This window comes from Cataglyphis hispanica, chromosome 13, assembly GCF_021464435.1.
Source record: "Cataglyphis hispanica isolate Lineage 1 chromosome 13, ULB_Chis1_1.0, whole genome shotgun sequence".
Taxonomy (NCBI): domain Eukaryota; kingdom Metazoa; phylum Arthropoda; class Insecta; order Hymenoptera; family Formicidae; genus Cataglyphis; species Cataglyphis hispanica.
In genome coordinates this window covers 1,935,239-1,961,793 of record NC_065966.1, presented here as the reverse complement: position 1 = coordinate 1,961,793, position 26,555 = coordinate 1,935,239, and the positions used below count along the sequence as shown (strand labels likewise).

The following is a 26,555-nucleotide window of genomic DNA, read 5'->3' as shown; positions in this document are numbered from 1 at the left end:
TGAATGCGCAAAGCTTATGAGTATATTTACGAGTGTGTATACGTGCATGTATGCAAAAGAAGCATGCAAATCTGTGCATCCCGATTACGAAATGGAACACGAAATGCAGCCCTTTTTAATTATTTTCTACAGACTTTAATTAATCACACGCTAGAATATTATACCTTAGATAAAATAGAGAATCCTAAATTATACAATTAACATAAAAATATTTATATATACATATATTTTATATAGTTCTTACACCGATATGCACTAACAATGATAGTGACATATTTCAAAGCGTTAATTGAAATGCTTAAGTGATAAACGTGATTGAATGCACATTACATCTCGTTTATGAATAGAGCTTTTGTGTGCAAAATTTGCTTGTCAGTACTGTGGCTTTTGTATGTCTGCGTGCATTTCGTAATACTCTCAAAGCGATTTCCCGACATTTTGCGTTTTGGTTCAGCAAACCGAACTCCCCTAAATATTGCGATTAAATTATAGAGCACAAATTTTAGAAAAAAAAAAAATTGAAAATTATTAATATAGATTAGCATGAAATCTTTTTTTACCCTCGAATAAAAAACACAAATAACCAGAAATTATCTCGCTGCTCAAAACGAACAGTTTAATGGTGCACTGTATTTTAATATGGAAATATATATGTGTATATATATATATGAGCGACTTTTAATTAAACTTTCAATTTAATTTTAATCGGACGTTTAACAACATGCGTTTCGTGGTTTTTTTTTTCTTTTTTTTTTAATTGCAACATTTAAATTCAATGTTTATTCGCTGAAAGATTCGAATGATAATTAAAGTGATTTTCTTAATGAAATGTTGAATCTCCAGCCGTTTTCAAGCATGTCTTTACTCACAATTACTTTTATTGTGGATTTAATCCGGCTCCATGTACTCCGAGAGAGTACATCCGGAACCACATCCGATGCGCGGACGTGTGCATATGTGTGTATGTGTCCGTGAGAGGTTCGTACGATCGTTGCGATAATGTGATAATAGTGCCTGCCATGTTCTGTGATCGCAAAATTACGACAAACAAATAAACGATATTTGAATGTATATGTGCCGACAAATATAATCTAGGAAAATTTAATGATAGGTTTTATATGCCAGAATAATGGAAAACATCGTATAAATATACATATATATTTTATTTGCATTTGACATGTAAAATTATAAGGAATTATAAGTGAAAATAATTTGAAGGTATAAAATATAGAAAATGCTTTTGTATGAGAAAAATATTATTTTTCAATCTGGTTTTTATTTTTGTTTACATATTTTATTAATTTTGTTAAAAAGGCTTTTTCTTGTTTTTATCACGACTTTAGTTGCGCTCTACATATTGAAATTATAAATGCATATATTAATGAATAGATAGAGTAATATAAAGAAGATGTTTGAAATAGAAGGTGGATATCGATTTTGTGTACGAGTGTATGTGAGCGACTTTAACTCCTTTAGCAATTTTCTCGTGAGCATGTTCGTGTCGGACGCCAGATGGTGAATACCAGACTGTGGTCAACTTAAGATTTATCACTCTACGAAACTGTATCGTCAGTAAAAGACTTTTCTCGGCGTTTAAATTCTATAAATTAGCTCTTCAATAGGTATAAATGGCGACACTTAGATTAACACGTAATCTGCTACGATTATCTCTCAAGTAAACTCTCGACGCGCTTTAAACGCTGCCGCGAAGTTTAATGAAAAAATTGTCACCTGTCTCATCCATTATCTTCTTGATAAGCTGCTAATTTTAAGTCGATATATTCTTATACACATCTGCACTTTATCTCGTATATGCGGTAGCACGTACAGATGTGTTTGCACGTAATCCATTAATTAGAACTTTGTCGGTTAATGGCTGACCTCTTATACGGTATCTCGAATTTGCAGATCTCTATATTTCTACGCTTCCTTCGAGGAAATGTTTTAAAAAGTCAAAATTTTACACCTAATGAACGATATTATTCTCTCGTTATCACGATAAAAAATGACATCGTTATTACGAAACTTCGCGGAAATGTATGCTCGACAACTTTTATGCGAAAAGTGAGCCGTCAATTCTCCTCGCAGTCAGTATTTGCTCGACACATATCACGTATAGCGATACGCTGTCACTAAACGTTTTGTACAAACGTTTACCGTTTTATATATTATTTCCTATTCTTTTTTTGCTCCGGTAACCCATATGCATATGGCACATGTGACACATAGCAAAATAAGGTGGAGATGAAACGGGAGAAACGTATTATAGAAATTCAAAGAAATCGAAAAGAATATTGCTCGTTTCCGCCGTGCAATATCGTACAATATATCGTTTGCAGAATATGCAAATATTTTTTGAAATTTTTTTAAACGATGTCTACTATTTGCATAATGTAAAGAAATTGGCTTTATCGAGTTGAATCTAATAATTCTATTGTGTTATGTTGGTTTTATGTAATTATTTTTTATAAAAATTATGCTAAATGAATTATTATGTAAATTATTTAAAATAGCAATGTGGTCTGTGTACTATATTCTCACTTGTTATATATATATATTTATTCTAATAGTTTTCAATCGGAATATCAAATATGTCTTTAAGTTGTTGCACATTTATAAATCAGCAATTTTGCAATTATTAGCTATCTGCTATTAGATCGTAATGACAAACGATTACATTCTCGAAGAAACTCGAGAGTTTCGCGTCTGCAGCAGATATGAACCCGTTTAAATGAAATATATTGATGTCTGCTAAACATCGAAAATCAATTTGCGACACGCGCTTCTTTCACGCGCCATTTTATGGCAGAAAACGGGCTTTTGTGCTCGTTCAGATATGCTAGCAAGTCTAAAATGATATGCAGACCCGCAGATTTTCTTTGATTTGACATAACAGAATATAATGGCAAATTGTAATTGTGAGCTTTGTGATTTTGGAAAGGGACCCATATCACGTTTGATATACGCACGTATATCATTAAATAAATTTAATATTATTTGAAATGTTGTGTGCAATAAAAAATAGTTTTAAAATATTTAACAATGTGGTATCCATATAAAAAAATGAAAAAATCGAAAAGAAATGATAACCGAATATGTATTGTTCAGTGTAAATATAATAGATAGCTTTTTTTTGTGTGTAAAACTTACATATTAATATATGTGATAACAATGTAATTAGTATATTTTATTTTATTTTATTTGTCTATATTTCCTCAATTCTTTGCAACATATTTTTCATTTTTTTTTTATTGAACTGTCAGTTATCTTGCATGCTTCTCCCGAAGCATGCAAGATAACTGACAGTTCAATAAAAAAAAAAATTCACGCTGGTCTCCCGATTGAACTGTTTATCGTATATATTATATATTGTTCGACTATGTACCGACAATTGTATGATAAAAATATTGCTCAGTTTTAATTGTTGCTATTATTAGCCTTTCTTTATTTTTTATTCACACAAAAAATTACAAAAAATCAATACGTATTACAAATGTAACTGCAACATGTTGCACACTTGAGCGTTCTTCATTATTCATAATCTCATATATATTTACGGCTAGATTTTTCTCGACACGAAAGATTTATGTACATAGATATGCACGGTGTGAAAAAAAATTTCTTAGCTTACGTGACTTTATATTTCATAACCAGCGATTTTACTTTGCTGGGCACAGAAAATGTCTTCCTATCTATTATGTAAATAAACGTTATTCGCATTAGCAGAATCGTACTATTTAATTCATATTCGTAATCGCGTATCAAGATTTGGAGAGAAACTGAGAAAGAATTATATCTCTCAGTTTAATTTTCAATTAATCATTTTACATTGACTCTATTGTTTTATTTCTGCGATGATTGATTGCTATATTTGGAAAAGCTGTTTAGTATTTTATTGTCTCTTCTTCACTCATTAATAACAGTAAATTGATTTATGAGCAATTTCTGTTGAGAGAGAAATTTTAAGAGGAGTTAAGATTATTTCACAAGATGAATTGTCACCGAAAGATTTTTCATATGCGACATTATTAAAAACTATCAAATATTCGCGATTTATATAATATCATGAATACATTCCAAAGAAGTAGTCAATAATTTACATCTTCCACTTGGAAATTCGGAACAAATTCGTCTACCATTCGTCATCCGTTACCTGAAAGTGCAAGAAATATCGGTGCTTAAATTTAAAAAAAGAAATAAGTTTTTTGATTATTTTTTTTTATTAAGTTGTAATTATAATTATAAAAATTATTGCGCTATTTTATATAAATTATAAATATATGAATTTTATGATTATCGCACATAAGCGACGAGCTCATAGTTACAATGAATAGTCACTATTGATCTGTCTGATAACGCGCATAATTTCTTATCGCATACTTACCATGCTAAATAATCGCATTTGTCCTTTTATCAAGCAAATGGTCGCGTTTTATCTCACCTTCTTTTGCGAGGTAAATGCTATTTTCAATAAATTTACCACTGGTGCCTCGAAGGCGAGGGAAATGCAGAATGACAGCAAGTACGAGGCTACCAAGTTACCGAAATAGACGATGAGCTACGGGAAAAATATGTATATAATTTTAACATTTTTTTGTATTAGAAATTGAATCAAAATATTTTATATACATAATTCATGTTAGAATTTTAGATGACAGTATTTCTATTATACAGTGATCTATCATATAAGTAAAGTCGAATAAGATTTTATATCTAAAAATAAATCGGAAATATGTAGAATGAGATTTTTCTTATATAAAGTGTCATTTTTGAGAGAAAAATTGAAAAGTTACATTTTGTTTTCACTTTAACGTTTGTACATTTTTAACGATACTATATCAAAGAAATGAATGTTGAAATTGTAACAGTTATCAAATTATGATTAAGATTGCAATATTCTATTTTCAAAAATAAATATTTTTTTATTTTACAAATAAACATTTCTGATATATTTTATACAACAATTATTTTCTATTTTTCTTTCTAGATACAATGTTGACTTTTTTTCATGCAGAAAGATAATTAAAAACAACAAGAAATAATAAGTTTATTAATTTTTAAAATCGACTGTTTGAAAATGTGATCTCGTAAATTTTATTCTATATTTTCAAGTAACATTTTTTTTTAATAATATCAAAATTATTCTTGTTGCATTATATCGACAGAAAAGGACCATTCTATATATATATATATATATATATATAAATATCACAGCCCTATAAAATTTAATAATGCGAAAATTTTTTTTACGCTTACGACGATTCCGTTGTGAAGATGTAACGGTCCATCCATTTGTGTAGCCGTGATCGCCATAATAACGGGATGCACTAGATAAGTGCAGTATGTAAGCCTCGAGAGTGGATACATTAGTCTTAGCGAGAGTAAACTGTCAATCATTCGTGCCGATCCTGTGCAACATTGGATCACGATAAAAGCCACGGCTATCGCCCACGCGGTGTGAGCCAAGGCCGCATATGTCGAGCTCACCAGCACCGTCAAATTTCCGGGATACAATCCGTATACTACCGAAAACATGATCATTGCGGATAATATCCAGCCAATAAACTCTGCTCCCTAGGAAATTGAGATTTTTTTATTTACATTTTAATATTTATTATTAGTATATTGACTTGGGTGTGCGCTAAAAATATTTTGAAAAAATGTTTTGGATAAAGTCCGGTTTATATTTGACTTGCCCACGTAATATTTGTCATTTTTTTGTATAATCCTTTCGTCGTTTTTTGATGTTCATGTTCTTGTCGATAAATTTGATCGATATATAGATTTTTTAAATTTATTTCGTCAGTAAATTTGCATGGACGCGAAATATATCGCTGACTGATTGGTTAATTGATGACTAAATGATTGATTCTTAAAAATGTAAAACTACTGTGAACAGTATCGACATACTCACCGTAGGTAACTTTAATTGACATTTCGTTTTGAAGAGGATATATCCAGTGATTGTGCCGACGAAATACGGGCCAACTCTTAACCAAGGTTTGTCGTAGAGTTCGTCGAAAAGAGCAAACGGCTCCTGAATCCTATGCGAGAAATTAGGTAGTTATTAAACAAATCATGCAGTGTGTATTGCGCAATTAAATTGCCGCATTGGCAAGCGAATAATGCAAAGTACAATGCCGATAAAGCGCGTCATAATAGATGCCAGTTGAAATTAAAGCCTGCTTCTAATTACAAGCGATGCAGCTGAAGCTCAATTGTTATGTTTCATAGAATAGCCTCGTAAATGAGTGTAATTTTTCTCTTGATACAATTAAGTCTTTAGTCAATTTTTTTTTATTGGTAAGATATATTTTAATAATTTAATTTGTATAAGCAATTTTAATACGTCAACTCATTATCTTAAATAATTCAAACTTACGATAAATATTTTTAATTATAAATTTTTAATTAATATTTTTTAAAAATTATTAAAATATCTCTGTACTGTTATTTATACTATGTAATCTAGATAAAATTTTTGTAAAAAGTTCAGTTTCGCTAAATTATATGAATCAATATCATGCGCGAGAGTCAACGTATTAAAAGGATCATTAAACACTAAGTAGATTTGGAGAAATCGCGACATATGTGACGATGTAAAGTATCGATCGGGAATCCCTTGTACATTACCTGGCTATGTAATCGTTGCTATAGGCTACGGAGAACGTAGTGAAACATGAAGAGGCCATCAAAAGGAAAACGATAGCGACCGCGGTCTTGAAATATTTCACGGAGAGCAAAAGAAGAAGTATCCCAAGGACGTAGAATTGCATGTCGTTGGCCATATACCAACTCCACAGCATACACTAGAAAGTTATTAATGCAATAATCGCGTATCTCGATTGCTGAGGAGATTGCGCATCGCGATAAGTTGCGAAAGTCCTGGCGTAAGAAAACCTCGGACGAGGAAAAATTCACCGTGAAAGCAACACGCATTTTAAATACCACTTTGACATAGAAATGTCAAATCTACAATTTTAACAATTTTCTCGCTCATTAACTCTTGTTGAAAAATACAAATAATAATAATAAAAATCTCTTCTTACTTAAGCGCGTCCTATTTCTCAATAATTGTGTTTATTATCTCTTATCATTTAGTATTTAAATCGCTTTGATTAAATCGCGGCAAGTGCTGTTGCAAAAATACACCTAAGAAATTTCATATTACGTTGAAAGCTTTGTCCCGTGAGTGATACATAGGAGTAAGAAAAAAAGAAAGGTACATTAGGATAAGCGAAACATAAATCATCTTACCATTTCCGTGCGCGGATATAGCGAGTTCAAATATAGCGCATTTCGCCACCAGAATTTCTCGCAGGTCAAATGATCGATAATACCAACTGAAAAGACAGTCTTCGCCAGACTGTGTTTTATGGCGATCTCGTTCATTCCCAACACAAAGAGATAAGCTGGTGTCAATCTTTGTGAAAGGAGGAAATCAGAGAGGTCAAGATAAGAAGATTTGTACATTATCTATAATTTATCCGCTGAATTGTTTCGTGTTGAAAGACACGTTATTCTCTTCACGCGTAAATTACATAATATAATATAATCGTGAAATATATTTACCTGACAAATCGATACAGAATCATGATAACGAATTTGCTGGAACTTGTCTTCAAGAAGTTACCCTTTTCCGTATTCAGATTACCCAGGGATCGATAGAAGAGTATAGTCACTAATAAGCCGCTGCGCGAGACATTGCCAAGAGTTAGTGTCGAGTTAGACGATAAGTATCTTTCTAATCAAAATAGAAGCTTAATGCGCATTGTTTCTCACCTGATAAAAAAGAAAGTATCTACGGAGAATGTTGCGTTGCTGATAGTCTGGAACATGAAATTCTTCTCCGTGACTGTTCGCAGTGTCTTGTTCTCTGTAAAACGTAATGGCAAGCGCTTAATCTCGCGAAATGGAGCCGGTGAAAGTATGCATGTTACAAGCGAAGAAGAGTCTCGATTAGCGCCACTCAGGAAATCCGATACATTCCGTTACATCATAACGTCACGCTCAATTGCATTGAAAGTTATTTATAGAAAGTAGAGCGAGCCGATCGGTTCGAAGTGCTATTAATGACGATACAATTTTCATGCATTATCGTGTTCTCGATACTATAACGAGTTACTTCGCCATTCGTTCGGTTCGGGAAAAGCGTTCGTAAAATTACCCGCGATGGAAAAAACTTGCAGATACGTGTGCACCATGACGACCCATCCCAACGAGAATACGCGAAGACCGTGAAGACAAGTTAAACTATCCTTGGCCGCAGGATCGGTGCTAATGATCTTACTTCCGTTGACTGTGGGGCTGAACGCGAGCAAGCATCTTAGCCAGAATCCTGAAAAAAAAGTGACGACGAAAGCGACGTTAAAGAAATTAAGAATATCTAGCTCAGGAAGATATATCGACAAGATGTATATATATATATATATATATGTCAACGACCTTCGCCGTCATTTTTCTCCTGAATAGGGTTCTCTTTTTGCGGATGCTTCGTCCCCTTTTCGATCAGCTCCTGACCGTTCTCCTGTCCCATCGAGATCCTGCGGTCTTGATTCAGATTCTTATCCACGAAATCATTGACCTTGTCGTTGTTATTCGATACGCTCGATGACTCGATGTCCCCTATCGGGGAAAATGATTTGTATTCATATACGGTCGCGCAGATCATCAACATCAATATCGTGCCTCCAATGGCTCTAAAGTAACAGTTTAATAAATTTATTATTAACAGTTTAAAATGAATTAAATAAAGTTAAAATTAAGATGATAGTAATACATATTAAGAATATATATAATTAACTTTTATTTTTTACATATAATATATTTTTTATTATAATTTATTTTTATTATAATTTATCATATATTGTCAAAATAATATTGCAATTGTCGGAAATAAAAAACAATTTTTGTTTTTTTTTTTGTTTTTTGGGATATTTCGACATTTTGTCAAAGACTGTGTATAGATCAATGATGAATATATAACATAATAAAAAAATATTTAAATAATATAAATATTTTTGTTTTAAATATAAAATAAATTGATTTAAAATGCTGTATTATATTATTATTAATTTAGTAAAATCAAGTAAAAAGAAGCAATAGTTGCGCTATTAGTCATTGAAGTTAATTATAAAAATATATCTCTTAATTGATTAACTTTTAATAGATCAGAAGAATTTTTTTAAATCTTAAAGAAACGTATTAGAATTATTAGATAATGAATCAAATTAAATTATATAAATACTCGTTTAATTAAATTCTAATATTTAATAAATTAAATATATAAGTCTTGTGTGGGATTGCTTAGAAACTCTCATAACGTAATAGAGTTGTCACAAAATGCGAAGCGAGAGGTAAAGTTAACACTAATTTGGCGAGATATATATGGCGAATGAAAGATTAAGCGGATCGTGTGATGACGATGGTAGAACTCACCGTCTTTAGGAACGCTTTTAGTCACGGTTTTACACTTGGCTCATAAAGTGGAAGCGCAAGGAGTTCTATAGCCACGCGTATCACTTTTGTTCATCGCTAACAATACTAACTTCTGCATTCAACGCTCATATGTGTATGTGTGTGTGTGTGTGCTCATTGTATCATAGAGGGATAGGTTTATACATTGTTATGGTGATATATACGCGGGCGGAAATTTCGCAAGTCATTTCGCATATAACGCTTTACAAACGCACTCGATGATATCGGAGAGGAGAATTGAAAAACAAGAAATCGATTATGACCGCGCAATTTAATAACGAAATATTACCGAGTATCACTGTATAGAAGCATGCTAACTTTTTCAATTTCCGATTGGTCAGTGCATTGGCTATACGGTCATTGAATTCGCGAAAGAGCTTAATGTTCTGGCTGATTAAACTCGGAAATCTAACCATACGATTTTCCGCAATTGCATTCCAATTTAATCTCTCACAAATTAATGTTTTGTCTGCATTTATTAAGATAAAGACGCGTATATAACAGCAGTTAAGCCCGCAAACTAGAATATCTAGGTAATTATTTTAGTTGTCGAATTGTCTTATCATTGTGGATTTTAATAGCACAAATAATTTTAGACGAGATACATAATTATTTGCTTTCAAAATTGGGATTTTTGTGTGATGTAAATATTTCATCGGTAGATGCATTTTCGTTAAAATACGCTGGCAATTGTAATTTGCAACTCGGTTGCAAATTGTGATACGGTTAATCACGTTGGGTATGAATTCACTGTTTTGCAAAGAAAAATTGACATTTTCGTCTTTTATTATGGAACTATGTTGAACGTAATATCGAATTTGCATGTTAAAGATTAACGCATGATTGCGATTTATAATTGATAGATGTGCTGCAGAATAATTATACACGAGAATTTAATAACATCTCCGTGATTTGCATTTGACGGCATTTATAAATCGATTTTTATTCTAATTAATTGATCGACGTTTATTATCACAGGAATGTATATATTGTTTGAAGAATTTCAATTAATTATTTGCGTAGCATGAAATTACGGATAAATATATTTGAAAATATATAAAATATACTTAAATGAAACGAGAGATTTTTATGTTATGTATTTTTGCAAATTTTTATCTTTAATTTTTCTATATTTTATTATATTATATACAATATATTTGTTTTATTATATTTGATTGAAATATTGGGAATTATTTTGTAGCGTGTTTTATTTATCTTGTTTTGCACACCGATACAAAAACCACGAAAATAGATGGATAAAGTGAGTTGGGGCAGTGAATTTTGCAGTTTCGGGCCGCACATTATTTTTGCTGTAGAAACTTCCGCCTTAATATCTTCTTGTCAGCCTTAAATTATTATTTTTGCCGGAATCGGCTAGGGGAAAAGACTCGCGGATTTCTTTATCTCCCCACAGTACATTCTCGCGCGGCTTAAACACCGCTCTCTTCGCGCAAAAGTAGTATGGCAACACCGACTTCCTTCTTTTTCTTCACATTTAACCCATTTTAACGCGCTACTACCTGCGAATCCTGGCGAAGAGAGAAAAAAGAAAAAAAAAAGCAGAAGCGATCTGAAGCGGTCCGAAACAAAAGTTTCACAAGGAAAGTTTCCGTTGCAACATTTTTTTTTTGCTTTTCTTTTTTTTTTTTCTTCGTCTTTCTTATCACCCTGTATTTTCGCTGTTCTGATTTAATCCTTCGACTACAGTCTCCGCTTGTAACTTTCATCGACTAAAAAAGCTTTTTTTTTTTCACTTTCCCGAGCATGCCGTGGAATTAATTGCGAGCTTTCGACAATCGCTACGAAATCATTGATGTGTACATGGAAATTTTTATAAATCTGGATATGAAGGGCAATTTTTTTTTAGATTTTATTAATGCTTTATGTCTATTAAGAGATTTTTTTTTGGTCTTGATGATTATATCAATTCTATCGATTGTGGTCAGTTCAGCGTATTTTCTTTACATTGCATTCGCATGATGTGGGAAAATTACAATACTTGTCAAATATACCCAAATGCGCGAAATTACATCTTTTTAAGTCTTAAATTAAGAATGAAAAACGATAGATAATTCTTTTTACGACATCATATATATGCAGAAGAAAAATGCTGAAACTAAACGTAGATTTTCTAAATCCTATTTCTCAACAATTAAATTTACTTTACCAGAATACGATACGAATTTTAAAATTCATCCGCACTTTATCTATCGTTATAAATTTTTATTTTAAATTTGATTTTTATTCCGAACTAAATGCTGGAGCGCGAAAATAAAATACCTTGTCGGCTTACCGCTTCTCTTTCCGCATATGCGAATGCGTGTAAATATGCAATTGAAATTTATTGAAATCGCACTCGGGATAAGCCAGATACCGCGTATATGGTAATGTAGCTGAACATCTGACGGTTTTCATTTCCGTAAACAATTTAATGGATTGGACCCGAGCGTACTCTGGACACGATTTGCATCCGCAAATCGGCGAGGCCCGCATTCCACCGGAGTGCAGACGACAGCGCGAGCACTTTCACGCTGCGCGGTGGCTTTCTATAATCTTACGTAATATACGCAACATGCGTTACAAGTGCGTGCGATACACGGTCGGCCGACGCATAATTGCACTCTGGATATCTTAGCACCGCTCTCTTGAGGGTCAGTCTTTTAACTAAGCACGGTTAGCAATTTCCTTTTCCAGTTCCGTCAGAAAGCTTACGTATTTTATTTCCGTTTCGGTAACAGGTTGTTAACTACCACGATTGCATGGTAATATATCTAAAAGTGACAGATCTCTTCACGTGACAATTTTGTGCGAACATTCAAATTTTCGTAGCAATGGACGTTGTTTACATTTCTCTGACGGCGAAAAATAAATTGCTCGTCGCCTTGTTTGTCAACTGCGCAGCACGGACTGCTGCCGTGTAAATATCATCTTGGATCTGCGTACCAACGCGATAAATATCGCTTTAACATGCGTTCAAGAGAGATACCGGAAAGCGTCTATATCAAAATTTAAAGGACCATGCATATAACGATCTATCAAATTTGTAGACGTAGCGCAATGTATGGTTAGCATTATCTATAGCGATTTTTGAAGAATAACGTGCCGAGGGTTGTGACATATTGCACTCGCAAGGATTATTTACGATCCGCACCATTTTACTCTCGTTCCAACTTGGTGAACTGAGTTATACACATATATCTCGAGATTTAGATCGCTACTGATTATTTTGACTTTACCATTGTACATTGGAAATTCACGTTTAATCTGATATATTATTTGTATTTCGCTTTCCATTATTATACCAACATTGCGAAATATCGTAAGCTTTATTAAATATTTTAATAATATTTTTAATTGTTGCATTAAATTCTCATCTTTATTATTCTCATATTTTTAACTGGAAAATCGGAATTGTTATTTTTATCTCAACTCATTAATAGAAATATTAATCCTTTTAGTACAATAATATATATTATTTTATATAAAATATCAACGCGCGCTGGAAAAATGTTATATTAATGATGTAATTATTTAACGCAATTTTATTGATCACATATTATAGAAGAAGGTCATACGAGATGAAGCAACTATCGATTTAACGTATTATAATTTAAAACTGTAATAACTTAGCTCGTTGGGTTGCTGCGTGACGGAGAGCCTTATTTATCTCGCTTGATTTATCCACGTTGTCTTAGACCGCGTTTAGTGGAACTACGCGAGGTTTTTTTCACTTTGCTTCTCGGCAGCGAAATGACTTGAGGACTCAATAATAAATTGCGAACTGTCATCGTCCTAGTCTAAAAACGACGATGCTATTATTACTTTTGTCAAGTAATAACGCGGTCGAATTTATTTGCAGAACTGTATTCGTATCGGGAAAAATTCGAGATGTATTTTTATTCTCATACCGTATATCGTTTGTCATTCGAAAATCGTTTTTCGAGAAATCAGAAAACGACGCGTATCTGAATACCGTGAAATTTTTCATTAGTTAATTTACGCGAACTAGTCTTTTCCTCTCTTTCTCTCTCTCTCCTTTTCTACATCGGCAAAATGACTTTTTGAAGCAGGCACGTGTCGTGAAATCGGGCCATTAGATAGTAAGTCTCCTTGGAAATTGAACTGTGCAAGTTTTTCTGCAATACGCCGGACAATCCCGCGTTCTCGTTATTTCATCGTTATGCATTACCGCAAGGACATGTCACGTTGTCTCTGCAATAGTATTATAGTTGCAACTGGGACATTTCGAGGCATCGTCAGGTTTAAAGGACTGTCTCTCAGCTTTACATATGCCACAGCTTTCAATCGATATCAATGCACTCTCCTAAATATAAGCGAGTATTCTCGGAATCGCGTATGCACTAGCAATCGAATATTAAAAACTGTTTCGAGTTAAAAATTGTATGATTGCTTGAATTAAACAACATGTCTAGTCAATCAATTGTTCATTTTTAATTTAATTTGAATACGAAGATATGTGAGTTAACTCAATTGAATTGAGAATTGTAAAAATTTTAGAATAGACTTTCGAATTCTACTGATGAATACAAATTTCGTGCAATGTTTATCGATTTTCTCGAAATATCATTTTCGCGGATATTTTCGCTACGGAAAAATGAATTATTGCTACGTAGATCAATTTAATACAAAAATAGAAAATTGTCTACCTGCGACTACCGATATCGCACGCCAATTTTTTTCTTATTATTTCTCGGTGACGTACATGTATGTATTAACGGATTTTTTGTAATTACATTAGGAATTACGTAACGTATGTCGCTCCCGACATAAGGAAATGATTAACGTTCTAGGCTGACGAGAAGAAAAAAAAATCTGCTTTCCCGTTTCTTACGTTAAATGCAAGCAACTCGCAATTAGCAAATCCATATAAATACTGTCATGTTGCTTTTACGCAACAGCCAGTGCTATGTATTAATATCGCGGTAATATTGCGCCAGTAAATCGACCTTTTAATTGGTGAACGTGACACTAGTATATTTGTGAAATTACTAATCATTGTGTCGATGTGATTTTTTTTCCTATAATGTTAATTTAATCTAATTTTCGATCATTCTATTGTATAATACTAAGATTACCATTATTTTCTCATGTCTAATTAAAAGTTAGTCACATAAATTGTACGGCTAACTTTTAATTGGAGTCAAAGGTCTTGTATAAACTTGCAGTGTCTTTATAAAGTCAAGTAGGACAGTTAATAAAAGCAAATATATTTGAATGAACATTAATAGTATTATATGAATGTACATGACTGTTGCTATGACTCGCAATAACTTATTCATATTTGAGTAATTTGAAAGGGAAATGATTAATGTAATCGATGCAAAAATATGCATTTTTTGAAATGCATTCAAGATGGAATCACGCTCGCGTGTCCGACAAAACGTCCCGTTCTCATTTAGACACAGAGTTAACTTTTAACTGCAGAATTACGTAATTTTTCTACATGACATTACATCTACTATGTAGCCGACGCGAGCCTCGAAAAAAAGACTAGGACGGTTGCATCGCGTCTCTCTGCGCAATGACACTCTTGCTCAATTTGACATCCATGATACGTCGCGTCCGGCTTGTTATATTTGCGCTCACCATGTGTACAAACGTCAGATCGCCATTACACAACGCGATCGACGCGTGTCGCAATTCTCTTTCTCTTTTTCCTCTCGATAGTGAAACCGCGAAAGTATGCTAAGTGACATCTAGCTTTAGCACTAACTCCAAGCTGGTCGCCAATTTTTTTTCCCGGCCAGCGCAAATTAGAAAACTTGCCGTGAAAGAGAAAAGGGGGAGAGGCCGCTCTTCTCTCGGACTTGTTCCGCGTGCTTTCCGCCCGTTTCGTGCGGTACATACCATATTTATGTGTAAACTTCGCTTTCCCTCCCGCGAGAGGGAGTTATCTTCCGAATTGAGGAATCATTAAGGACGTTTGGGAGTTAAGATCGAAGCTGTTAACTTAACCAGCTTAAACCAAGTTAAATTGGAAGCTTTCATAAGCGATAGACTTCTCGATTAAGTTTGTGCGCTATATTGTCTTGTTTAATTATATGCGATTTTAAGCTGCCATTAAATCATGCGAAACACACACACACACGCACGCACACGTACATAGCTTATATGAATTGAATTTTCCCACTCTTACAGAGAATGTTGTCATCTTCATTGATGCAGTCGAGTGTGATGACAGCACCAAGTACAGTATAGTATCGTATCGTATTGCGTAATGGCGAAAAATCTCGCGATATTAATTCATTGCCATGGTGTTAATATATCGTGTGTCCGCGGGCTACGATGTCGCTTGTACACCCGCATGTCGCATAATCATTAGATCGTTCACGTGCGTAACACTTTCCGCACTTTCCTTCTCCGCGGGTGCACTGTTTACATAATCGGCCGATGCGCGTTTCTCGATCGCATAATATTAATAATCGAGCGTGTCGACGATATCATTTTCCATCGAGCCGATTTAAAAGAAAGGCGTAGTAGTCCGATCAAATGTAACTTTCGATCGCGCAATACCGAGTGGAAAAAAAAAATCTACGAGTTACTTCGAAAGGCTGGAATCGGCTTACGTGCCTCTACATAACGCGAGGCCCATTAATGAAGCTCGAACTTTGGATTATATTCCAAAGTTCGACTGTAATCCAGAATTAGCCTCAGCTGCTTTCTCCAGCACGTCATAGACATAACTTCTGTCGCGGATCGAACTTTTCGAAAGCCGTATCTGCAATATACGCGATTAATAGTGTGTACATATATATATATATATATATATATATATATATATATATATATATTCCTCAGTAGTCTCTCTTTTAGTTCAAAACAGTTTGCATCAGTTATGCAACGAGAACTTAATCTAGATTCCCAGTCAGATTTTAGCGATATAATTCATTTGTAATACACAGTTCAGTTTTAATCTGTTCAGCAACATTTATTTGAATCGAGAGAATCTCTATTAACTGCATTTGCACTCATTTAATATAGAAAACGTTATTGTTTATAATATTCTTTGATATTAATTTTTTACGGACATATAAAAATTTTGGACATGGAAAAAGTTTTTCTTTTTTTTTTTAATAACTGTGGTGCGCGTTATTAAAAACTATAAATTTCCTTGCGGAGATAAAAAGACTTCTGAAAAAAATTGAACACTGTTTTAAGATTTACTAGAGACATTTTTAAGGATTATCTTCGCTGCATGATCCTAGCGGGCTTATTTTTTTTGCGAGAGTTGGAATTAAGAGAAGTGTAATTAATTACTGTTAATACTCGCCATGTGCCGATGCGTGTCTAATTAGAACGTATCATTTTTATTATGTCACGTCATATATCAATTTAAGTAGATTTTATTTTATAAATATGGAAACGAATTACTTACGAAGATAAAATTTTCTATACAACCGCGTCACGTATAATTGCATAATATGCAATTATAAAACTTCTGCATCAATCGCATAACTGTATTACGGAAACGTGCAATTATACCTTTCGCAAATACAAACTGTTACGTGTTTGTTTTGAAGTGAATGTACAAGCAAAGATATCTCACAATTTTGTTCGGATATTGCATATCAATACGCAGTAATCGATAGACGACCATCGAAATTTTCCACACGTTTTTATCTTTTATTTTTATATCGCAGATGAAAGCGCAGAATATACTTTGTAAAAAATTGATAAAGCAAAATTTCATAACGTTGCATGCATCGAAATAAATAAAGCTTTAAAGCTTTTAGAATATACTCTAATATTGAATATCGACATAAATATTCCAGATTTTGATTTGTTTTTTTTTTTGTTTAAAAGAAATCGGCTTTTCTTGATATATATAAAAAAAATCGTCGATATTTTAATTTAAAAATATTCTATATACACCTAATCCAGTTGAATAATTTTTTTATTAAGCTGTTTAAATTGTCCGAATGTAATTGTTCGAATACAAATTCAGTTGTACACAAAATTATATTCATATTGGAATAAATATTTTGATCGACGAGAAATAGATGTTGCTCGACTATTTTGGTTCTTCTTCAATATAGGAGACTCGACTTTGGGATTCGATATAAGAAGAAGAGGTACTCGCCCGTTTGCCGAAAGTACGGCAAGTTAGTTTCATAAGTTTCGCCGGAGCATCGTGTCCCGAGATGAAATTTTCCAAGTTGTGTCGTTAGATAGCTCAAGTATTTCGCTCACTTTAAACCGTATGAATAATTTTTTTTTACTCGGTTTCTCATCTAAATTCCTATCAAAAAATACATTGTGTGTATGTACATAAACATATATGTATATACATATATGTATATACATATATATATATACAATATATCGTATTAATTAATATCATATCAAGCGATAGTAGATAGTGATTTTAGTGCATACACAGATATTCGTAAAATGAAATTAAACAATAACAACATTATTGCGGTTGTACCTTTCGGCCGAATTGATGCATGTATAGCGATATTGAATTGCACGATTGGAAGGAGTCATATCGTAAAGTTTACCATCTGGAAGGGCGGGCAAATCCCGTCCGAGTAAACAACTTACGGGCATTCAGGCCGTAAGAGGATTTTTAAGATTACTCACGAGAGCACGTAAAATTTGGGATCCCGCCAGGCACAGTAATTGCTAGATGGCACAGGCTTCACCGCAACAATGTGAATCTTCGGGCCGCTCGATCGATAGGTCGAATTGCCTTCGCGTTCGACTCTATCAGCGCTGGCCCTTAGCATCGAGGTCAGGGATACGCGATCGCATGTACTCGGTAGGCAGAGACCCAAAAACACCTGACGTGTCTGGAAAGAAAATGAAACGATGTCGTTATAGAGCGAGAAATGTTCTTCCTATCCCCTATCGAAATTATTTGATTACTAAATCTTGTTGCGAACAGAGAGGAAAGAGAGAGAATTTTTTTCTCAATATTTTGCTGCCTCTCTACTTGTTGCGAAAAGATACTGATCAACTAAAAAAATATTTAAGATTTATCCAAGGCTGTATATTGATTTATTGCAAAAAATTCAAACAGATACGTTCTTTGAAAATCGGCACACATACTTGCATCCTTTGCTTTTACATAAAAAGTAGCGCTGAATATTGCAATTTTTTTCGGCGAATAATCTAATTTAAGCCGGTAAATTCTTTGTCCAGGTCAAAAGGATTTTTTTGCGCAAAAGTACAAGGACGACGCCCAAATCCGTCCCAATCTTCGAGATTAGAATCTTCGTCTGGTCGCGTAGACCTATCGATCGCGCAGCAACGGGAATGGGAATCTCTGCGAAAAAAAAAAAAAAAACGCAGTTTCCACTTTTTTTTTTCGTCGATTCTTGGCGTGGCGCACAAGCCGCGTGCAATTTCATTCTCCTTTTCTTTTTTGCTCTCTCGTCGCAGTCGATAAAACGACTTTTTTTTAGCTCTAAGAGCTTGATTTTATTGAATTTAGAAGTTCTAGTTCTGGATCGACGGGACGCTTTTTCATTATTTAGCGATAACTTATATCCTTCATCGAGAAACTGTGTGAATCACAGTGTGCGAATCGTGAAATGGCTTAAGAGGGAAACTCTCGTAATTAACACATAATGATATCACCTAACTTTGCAAGAATAATAAGGTTAGAAACTGGAAACATCAGTTTCACAGTGCTTGAAACAATGAGCCACTGAGAAACTTTGAGGAACAAATAATCGAACAATCTTATTGTTAGTGCAAATAGAAATTTTATTTTGCCAATCGGAAATTAAACTCGCTCGTCAGCTGTTACTAGACCTTTGACTCAACCAAAATGCGATCGATTTGAATCTAATATCTTTTATTGTTTTCGGCAAACTTGTGAGAAGTTTTTGTCACATATTCGAACTTTATTCAGTTTCTATTAATTCGAGATTATAGATCCATTGCTCAAGTTTTGGAAAATATAAAATATATATGGCATTTGTTTATACACGTGTTCAGTTTGTTTAGTTAAAAATATTTTCAAAGTTGCATTGCTTATTTGCAGTATAAAATTACGACTGAAATTTAGAAAATTCTTAAAATTTTTTGTAATCGAAGAAGAAAAAAATTGAAAGCACTTTTAAGTATTATATCATGTTTTTTTTTGTATAATTTTAACTAAATCGAGTTTATATTAAATTTCTCTTCAATTTTAAATAATTTGATCAGCAGATTTAATAAAAAATTTTAGTATTCTATTCTTTAAAATGAGAAAATCAGATTTTTGAGAGAACTGGAATTTTGATATGGATAGATATATCATTTTTTAACGAGATAGAGATCTACGATACATGCTATTATATGAGTTATTTATCAACCAAGGTTATAACATATTATCTTAGTTTAATATATATATGTGTAAATCAAATCTCTAATCCGAATATAATCATAGGGATGCCAGTTAGGAGAAAAAAATATGAAAGAAAAATATATATGCTTATAATAAAATACATAAGCTTGAAAATTTACTTTCCGTATGTGTTATCAAACATATCGCTATTAAATGAAATATATTATTGCGTGTAAATTATTTATAATATAAACAATAAAAGTTTATTATTTAGCAATTTAGTTTAAACGTCAATTAAATCATCAACTATCAAGCAAACTTGGTACAACTAAAAGTACATTACAGGCATCTCATATCTGTCTTATTAGAAATGAAACGAAAATACATAATTAATTGTTTATTATTAAGTATATTTTCGTTGATCTTGCGCCACTGTCATCGCGGCTAAGCGGGAGTTATTTACGGTGCGACAATTATTTAACGCGATTACGTGCAAACAAATGATTGATGAATAGTCTGATAAATGTGCGATCACATGACGATTTCGTCAGTTTGTGCATGGCTTCGATGCGCGCTTAATTAATTCCAGCAGTAGTTTATCCACACAATCGCGATGCACTCGGGAATGTACTCGGAATGGTGAAATTGTCGTCGAGTAGTAAATACAGTAATCCACAAAACGCGCTTCGTGTCATGATATTTGCTTCGTTGCATTCTGCTGCATACAATGTAATCAACCGTGGCGATGATAAAATTTGTATAACAAGATGTAGACTTACTTATTCAAGAAATTGAAAAGCAATATTTTATTCTTATAAATTGTTTAATATATTTTATTTATTCAATCGTACATATAATTAATTGTAACCAAGTATAAAAAATATATTTGTATATTTATTAATATATATTTAGAAACGTTTATGTGCGTATGTGTACAATTACAATTATATCATTGATTATACACATACACAAATAAATAATTAAAATATTCAACTTATAAAATTATAACAGTTAATATGCCGTTATAAAACGCCGAAAGAGCGTATTATAAAAAGGGCCGATGACTTACCGAAAGATCGACTTCCTTTGGGAAATTTAAATAAAGCCTAGCAACGTGGAATTTTAGAGGAAAGGGTAGCTGCTCGTCGTTGTCGTTCGTTATGCTTTTTCCGTCGGTGACATTGAGCTCCTTGCAAAGGGTGCTCGAGCCCAACCAGAAGCCGTTACCAAAATGGAATTGCGAGGAATAGCGGCCGCTCGCGTCCGACACTGAAAAGAAAAGTCGGATGAAACGTTGAGAATTATTGTCGATCGTCGGGGCGGAACGAGCGACGAGATAAACGCGCGTCGGGTTGTCGCGCGCGACTCTTATCGCGTGTCTCTCGAAAAAGGGAAATCTTTTCTGAGATGGCTAGATTTCGCGAAACGAGCGTGCTCGACGATGTGCGAAAAATTCGCACGAGTCTCATGTCAGTGTGCACGCCACGTTCTCTCTCTCTCTCTCTCTCTCTCTCGAGAAAACTCTTGAAATCGCTCCAGATACGATCCAGCTACCCGGATGCTGTTTCGGTATAACTTTTTCTTTTTCTCTCGACTTTCTCTTCGAAGAAAGGAAGACGCTGCTTTACAGCCATCTGCACCGAGAGCGCAATAAAATTTTGACGTTCCAAATTACTCGAAGGACCCAATAACATGGGCTGTCGGCGGATAGTTCATTGTCAGTTACGTAAAGCGACTTGGGCTGACCACGAGAGTAGAAAGTGCAATCGGGCGAGCTGCATAAACCGTTCGTCGGTTGAACACCATTATAAAGACGTAACGCGCGCGTTCGTTCTGTTATCGCGAAAGTAATTAATTTTGTGCGATACTCTAAAAGCATTGAATATTACGCAATGAACACACGCGGAAACTTTAACAAGCCCTATCAGAAACGTTAAAATAGTTTTTCGACATAGATGATATATCTCCCAACACTCGTTTATATGTTGGAAGATGATTTGACTTCTCAGCAAAAGTTCGATTTTTGGATGCCATAATTTTATAATCTATACTTATATATATATATATATATATATATATATATATATATATATATATATATACACACATACATACACACACATGCACACACGATTTTATTTACGTAGTTAGGGAGAATTATAAAGTCACATATGAAATTTGACTTTAGATTTGACTTCTCAGTGAAAGTTGAATCGTTGGACACCATAATTTTTATAATTTGTGCCTATATGATTTATTACGTGGTTGGAAACAGCTATAAAAACACTGTGGAATTGTCTTGAACCACAAAGCCACATTGCACTTTGGCGGAGGAATTTGCAACAATGGCGTAACTGCGTCCGACGGATTAATGACGACCTGGCTTTAGGAATAATGACTCGTTGCATTATGACAACTGCGAGATCAGGGGGACGTCAAAAAAATTGCGTAATGCAAGCTCGGGGAGCGTTTGTAAACGATTCTCGTGATAGCGGACACAAATGCAATACCGATGCAACATTTTATTGCCTGCCGCGCGGTGACTTGATAATTGCCCAAGTTTATTACCTTTATATTTCACAATTGCATTGCTTAATGTAATTATTTTTGTTGGCGCCTATAAAACTACATTGCGCACCGATTTAAATATATTTTCAATCTTCGCGATGACAACATAGTGTCTACACTCGTCACACTTATCATCTTTCCCATCATATTAATTAATTTAATAAGCTCTCCATATAATTTTTTAAAAATTTCTCTACATGTATATAATGACATTTCATTCCAATAATAAAGTCTTATTAATAGAGTCAGAGATAAAATAATTATCTCCTGCAATTAGCGTCGCTTTCTAAGCATAATTGCAACTTGGCTCGTTTTCGAAGCGCTGTCGCATACGCCCGGATCGGCAGTCGCGCGAAGATGCACCTGCCGAGGGTCGCATGTCGCGAACACAATTGGAATTTCGCAATTTTCGCGGCTCGCCTGGCCGCCGGCGCATTCGTCGTTATACGTCGTTATCGACGTTATTACTGCGGTTATACCGATAATGCGGCGTTTTCGCGAGCCGTGACCGGAAATCGCTGTGGATCTACAGGTGACTCTGCAGCCTCGCAGGCTCTCCTAGACGCAGGCAGTTGCGCGCTTCGACCTTTCTCAGCTTTCTAAAATCACGGGCGGCACCGCGTGCAATAACTATACCCTTTTTTCAGTAGTGTCTGTTATTATCACTTAATTACCGATACGATTAATTACCGAACGTTGCTTAAGCAAGCCCCCCCACGCCCCTCTTTTAATTTTATGTACGTTATATCATTGTAATTATTGTTTGAATATAGTCAGGATAATAATTTACAATTGCTGCATCGTTGAACAATGCGAGAAGGGTTTTCACGTAGCAGATGAAATTTACGTGTGCAAAAATATCGAGAGCGGACTCAACCGGCATTATTATCAAAATATCGGAGATTTTCTCTCTCTTTCTTCGAACGAATACAAACATTACATTGTGTGACAAATATGTACATTTCTCGCTTAACATTTAATTTTTGAATGTATATTTACGTTAAATATATATTTACGTTTATCATCGAGAAAGTATATAACACAATACGGGTGAGAGTTAAAATACGAAGAATAAAAAAAAGTTTATATAAAGAGGATAAAATATAATCTTTTTTGATTGATATGAAAAGTTTTCTTTAAGATAAATTTTGACTCGTGAAAACAATTGTGCGCTTCGTTTCGAATTCAAGAAGTTTATGCGAATATTTCAGCGCATTTCATTTGCACGGCACTTTAGTGTTGATTTTCTTTTGAATTCTGTTAAATGTCATGTTCGAGATAGTGTTTCATTTTCTTTTGCGACATTCACGGGAAACGCGTAAAGATTCCTGATGTAAAATGTCAAAAAGTTCACTAAATTAAACTGTAAACTGGGTCGAAGCAATTTGATTATTACAAAATGAGAGAACGCAAAAGTTTCATCACGTAAGTAATGGAATCTTTAACAAGCCACTTTTGCCTGGCAATCAATATAACAGTCATAGATCTGAGAACATACCAAAGTAAATGTCTCTAGATTAGATCTGATTAATATTCATCGACTAAAAATATTTTCTTAAACCGATTGATTATGATTTATTATTACAAAAAATCAATTTTTTTTTTATTATCCGCTAAGACTTTTTTTATTTAGTTGAATTTATAATTTGTAATTTTTTTTCTCTTTTTTTTTTGTCAGGTCATTTTTAAAAAGTCGTTAATCATTATTCTCGTCAAAATCTTTATTCAAGTTACGAAACGAAAGGCACAAGGAATTTAAATTACTTTTATAATGTAGACAACCGCGATGATTACCATACTGGTGTATTTAAATTATTAAAATCATTTAATGGAAAAATATCTAGAGAGAATCTCGAAGATTTCTTTAAATATATTTTAATTAATCAAAATAATACTTACTCTTCGCGGCCCAGATTTTCCCGTTTCTCAGCGCGTCGAGGAACCTTTCCATATCCCTTCGACATTCGTCCTGAAGTTTCCCGGGCACTTTGGCCCATCTAAGAGGATCGTAAAGATCGGCGAGCCACTGTATACTATTTGTCGTTTTTTCGAGTTTCTCCTTCATGAAATCGATATCGAGGTTCTGATACTCCTCCTCGTTCTTGTCGAACATTTTCAAGTAGTTCTTCCAATCTAACTCCGGATTATTCTTGCTGAAGGCAATTAAATGCTTCTTAGATTCATTCTTCTCGTTCGCGTAATTCGTTGTATTAAAGTTTGACGTCCTCGTCCCGATCGAAGCAAATTTCTGCGGTTTGCTTAGCTTGAGGATATTCGATTCCTTTTCCGCGAGTACCACATGGGTGACAAGAAGAATCGCGAGAAGGTAACTCGATAGATGTGCCATATTATCTTCGTTTATTATTAAAGTTGTCACAGTGCAAAATCCACTTGTGCTTTAGAAAAAAAAAAAAAAACGAACGACTAGATTTTAGGAGATCGAGATCATTGATTTCCCGTCATTAAGTTCTCCGGATACCGTCATCTTAACACTCGATGAAATTCCTTCGAGGGTAATGCCGTTGTAATGAGTGTTTACTCAATTGAATTCTCGAGCATACTTGAAGAGATATGCGAATGCGGGAAATGCCGATTCGGAAACGCAGAATTCGGGGAATCACGCTTGTTCTGTTGATTTTAACGAGCACACAAACACGTTCAAATTCGCCCTCGAGATTACAACAATTTAGCAAATAAACCAACTTTGATGCCGTAAAAGAGACAATAATTGCAGAAAGTCGTTCGTTTATTTAATGATCACCCGTAACTTTTGAAATGTTTAATATGTTCAATGGAAAAATTTAAATATTATATGTCGTATTTAATTAAAAATCTCTCTGTTTCAATATATATTTTTAAAATATTTTATATGTAAGATTTTTTTCTTCTTTTTATCTCGATATGAAATTTTGGTAAAATATATTAATATCAATGTTTAGTCGTCATTACACAGCAAACATGTTTTTAAATTCCACTAATATACCGATTTAAAAAAAAAAAGTGATATGAATCTCGTTTTATTGTATGAGAAAGTGTCTGTCAGATCTCACTTCGCGATCGCGTTTTTTTTTTCACTGATTGGCGTTGACGAGAAAAAAATCACAGGGGATGCTTTCAAAACTAGGAAGGCGATGCCCGCACATATGACAGACTAAGGATCACGCACTGAATGAAGCGAATAAAGTCTGCTGCAGTGTTTGCTCGCGGGTTCCCCTTTCTCTTACGACGATGCACTTTACCGCCATAAATGCATTTCCTTCTCCGAGTCGCAAAAAAATGCCATGGCTCGGGCCGGTTTTTCCACTGTGCTCAATAGAAAACCTATCGAATAACCATTTTATAATAATATTGACAGAATATTATATCAGCTGTTTTTCTAAAATTTTGTTATAAAACACTTTTATGTAAATCGTACTTCAAATTTCTAATGAAAGTTTGATGAAATACATACCCTTAATTTCGTAATATCATCGTAATTTCTAGGGCAAAAATGCGGTTCTATGACTTGTTTAGTTATTTATTATCATATCATTTATTACATAATTCAAATTCAAAAACAATATCATAGCTTTACATAATTGTAATAATAATAATGCGGTATATCACGCAATGAGAGATTACACTTGCAGATATAGAGATTTGCTTATATAAAAAGACCATTTTCTTTTCAAATTTCTCTAATAAAAATGCAGCTCATATTCTCACTCTTCGCTTTACACTGTAACAACAATTATCTTATATGATAGGTTGCGCAAACGTGCGGTTCATGTTTTTGATATTAGATAAGTCTTAATATCTTGGAAGAGATATCTATGTATATTTTGCAACAAGTGTTATCCGACTATCCTTATGTTTTACGTATATAAATTAGAGAAAGGTAAAAGTATAAAAATTAGAGGAAATTCAATCGCTAAAAAGGATTGCGTATGGATTTAATTCTCGACAGAAGCTGTTTATTTACGCTGCGATGCGCATAACCGCGTACTACCGTTTTGCATAAACAGCGTTTGAATTACGATCAATCCAATAATATTATTGTTATTGGAGTATTAATTGGACTATTACGTTCTATGCGTTACTTGAGATTCCGTTCGTTTCCGAGGAAACGACGTCATCATGATAATGATTTTCACATTACACGTATCGCTAATACCGAAATTATTTAGCGAACGATATTGAGTATTTAACGAGACAATTGTTTGCTTAATATTTC

General features: G+C 33.8%; 2 protein-coding genes across 2 annotated transcripts in view; both read right to left on the bottom strand.

The window, feature by feature from the left end:
- Positions 1-2,587, bottom strand: part of LOC126854038 (uncharacterized) — a 31,032-nt gene extending 28,445 nt beyond the window's left edge. The window contains exon 1 of the mRNA XM_050600387.1: positions 1,732-2,587. The gene's annotated coding sequence lies outside the window, so the exon portion shown is untranslated. The remainder of the gene's footprint in view (positions 1-1,731) is intronic.
- An 828-nt stretch (positions 2,588-3,415) lies between these two features.
- On the bottom strand, positions 3,416-25,498 carry LOC126854030 (nose resistant to fluoxetine protein 6-like). The gene is made up of 13 exons (XM_050600365.1): positions 24,242-25,498; positions 20,844-21,043; positions 18,082-18,290; positions 8,446-8,699; positions 8,168-8,338; positions 7,783-7,876; positions 7,573-7,692; positions 7,258-7,423; positions 6,634-6,809; positions 5,915-6,044; positions 5,257-5,574; positions 4,385-4,558; positions 3,416-4,153 (listed from the first exon to the last, which is right to left on the bottom strand). The coding sequence occupies exons 1-12, from the start codon at positions 24,687-24,689 to the stop codon at positions 4,433-4,435; spliced, it is 2,412 nt and encodes an 803-aa protein (XP_050456322.1). The 5' UTR covers positions 24,690-25,498; the 3' UTR covers positions 3,416-4,153; positions 4,385-4,432.
- Between the last annotated feature and the right edge of the window lie 1,057 nt (positions 25,499-26,555).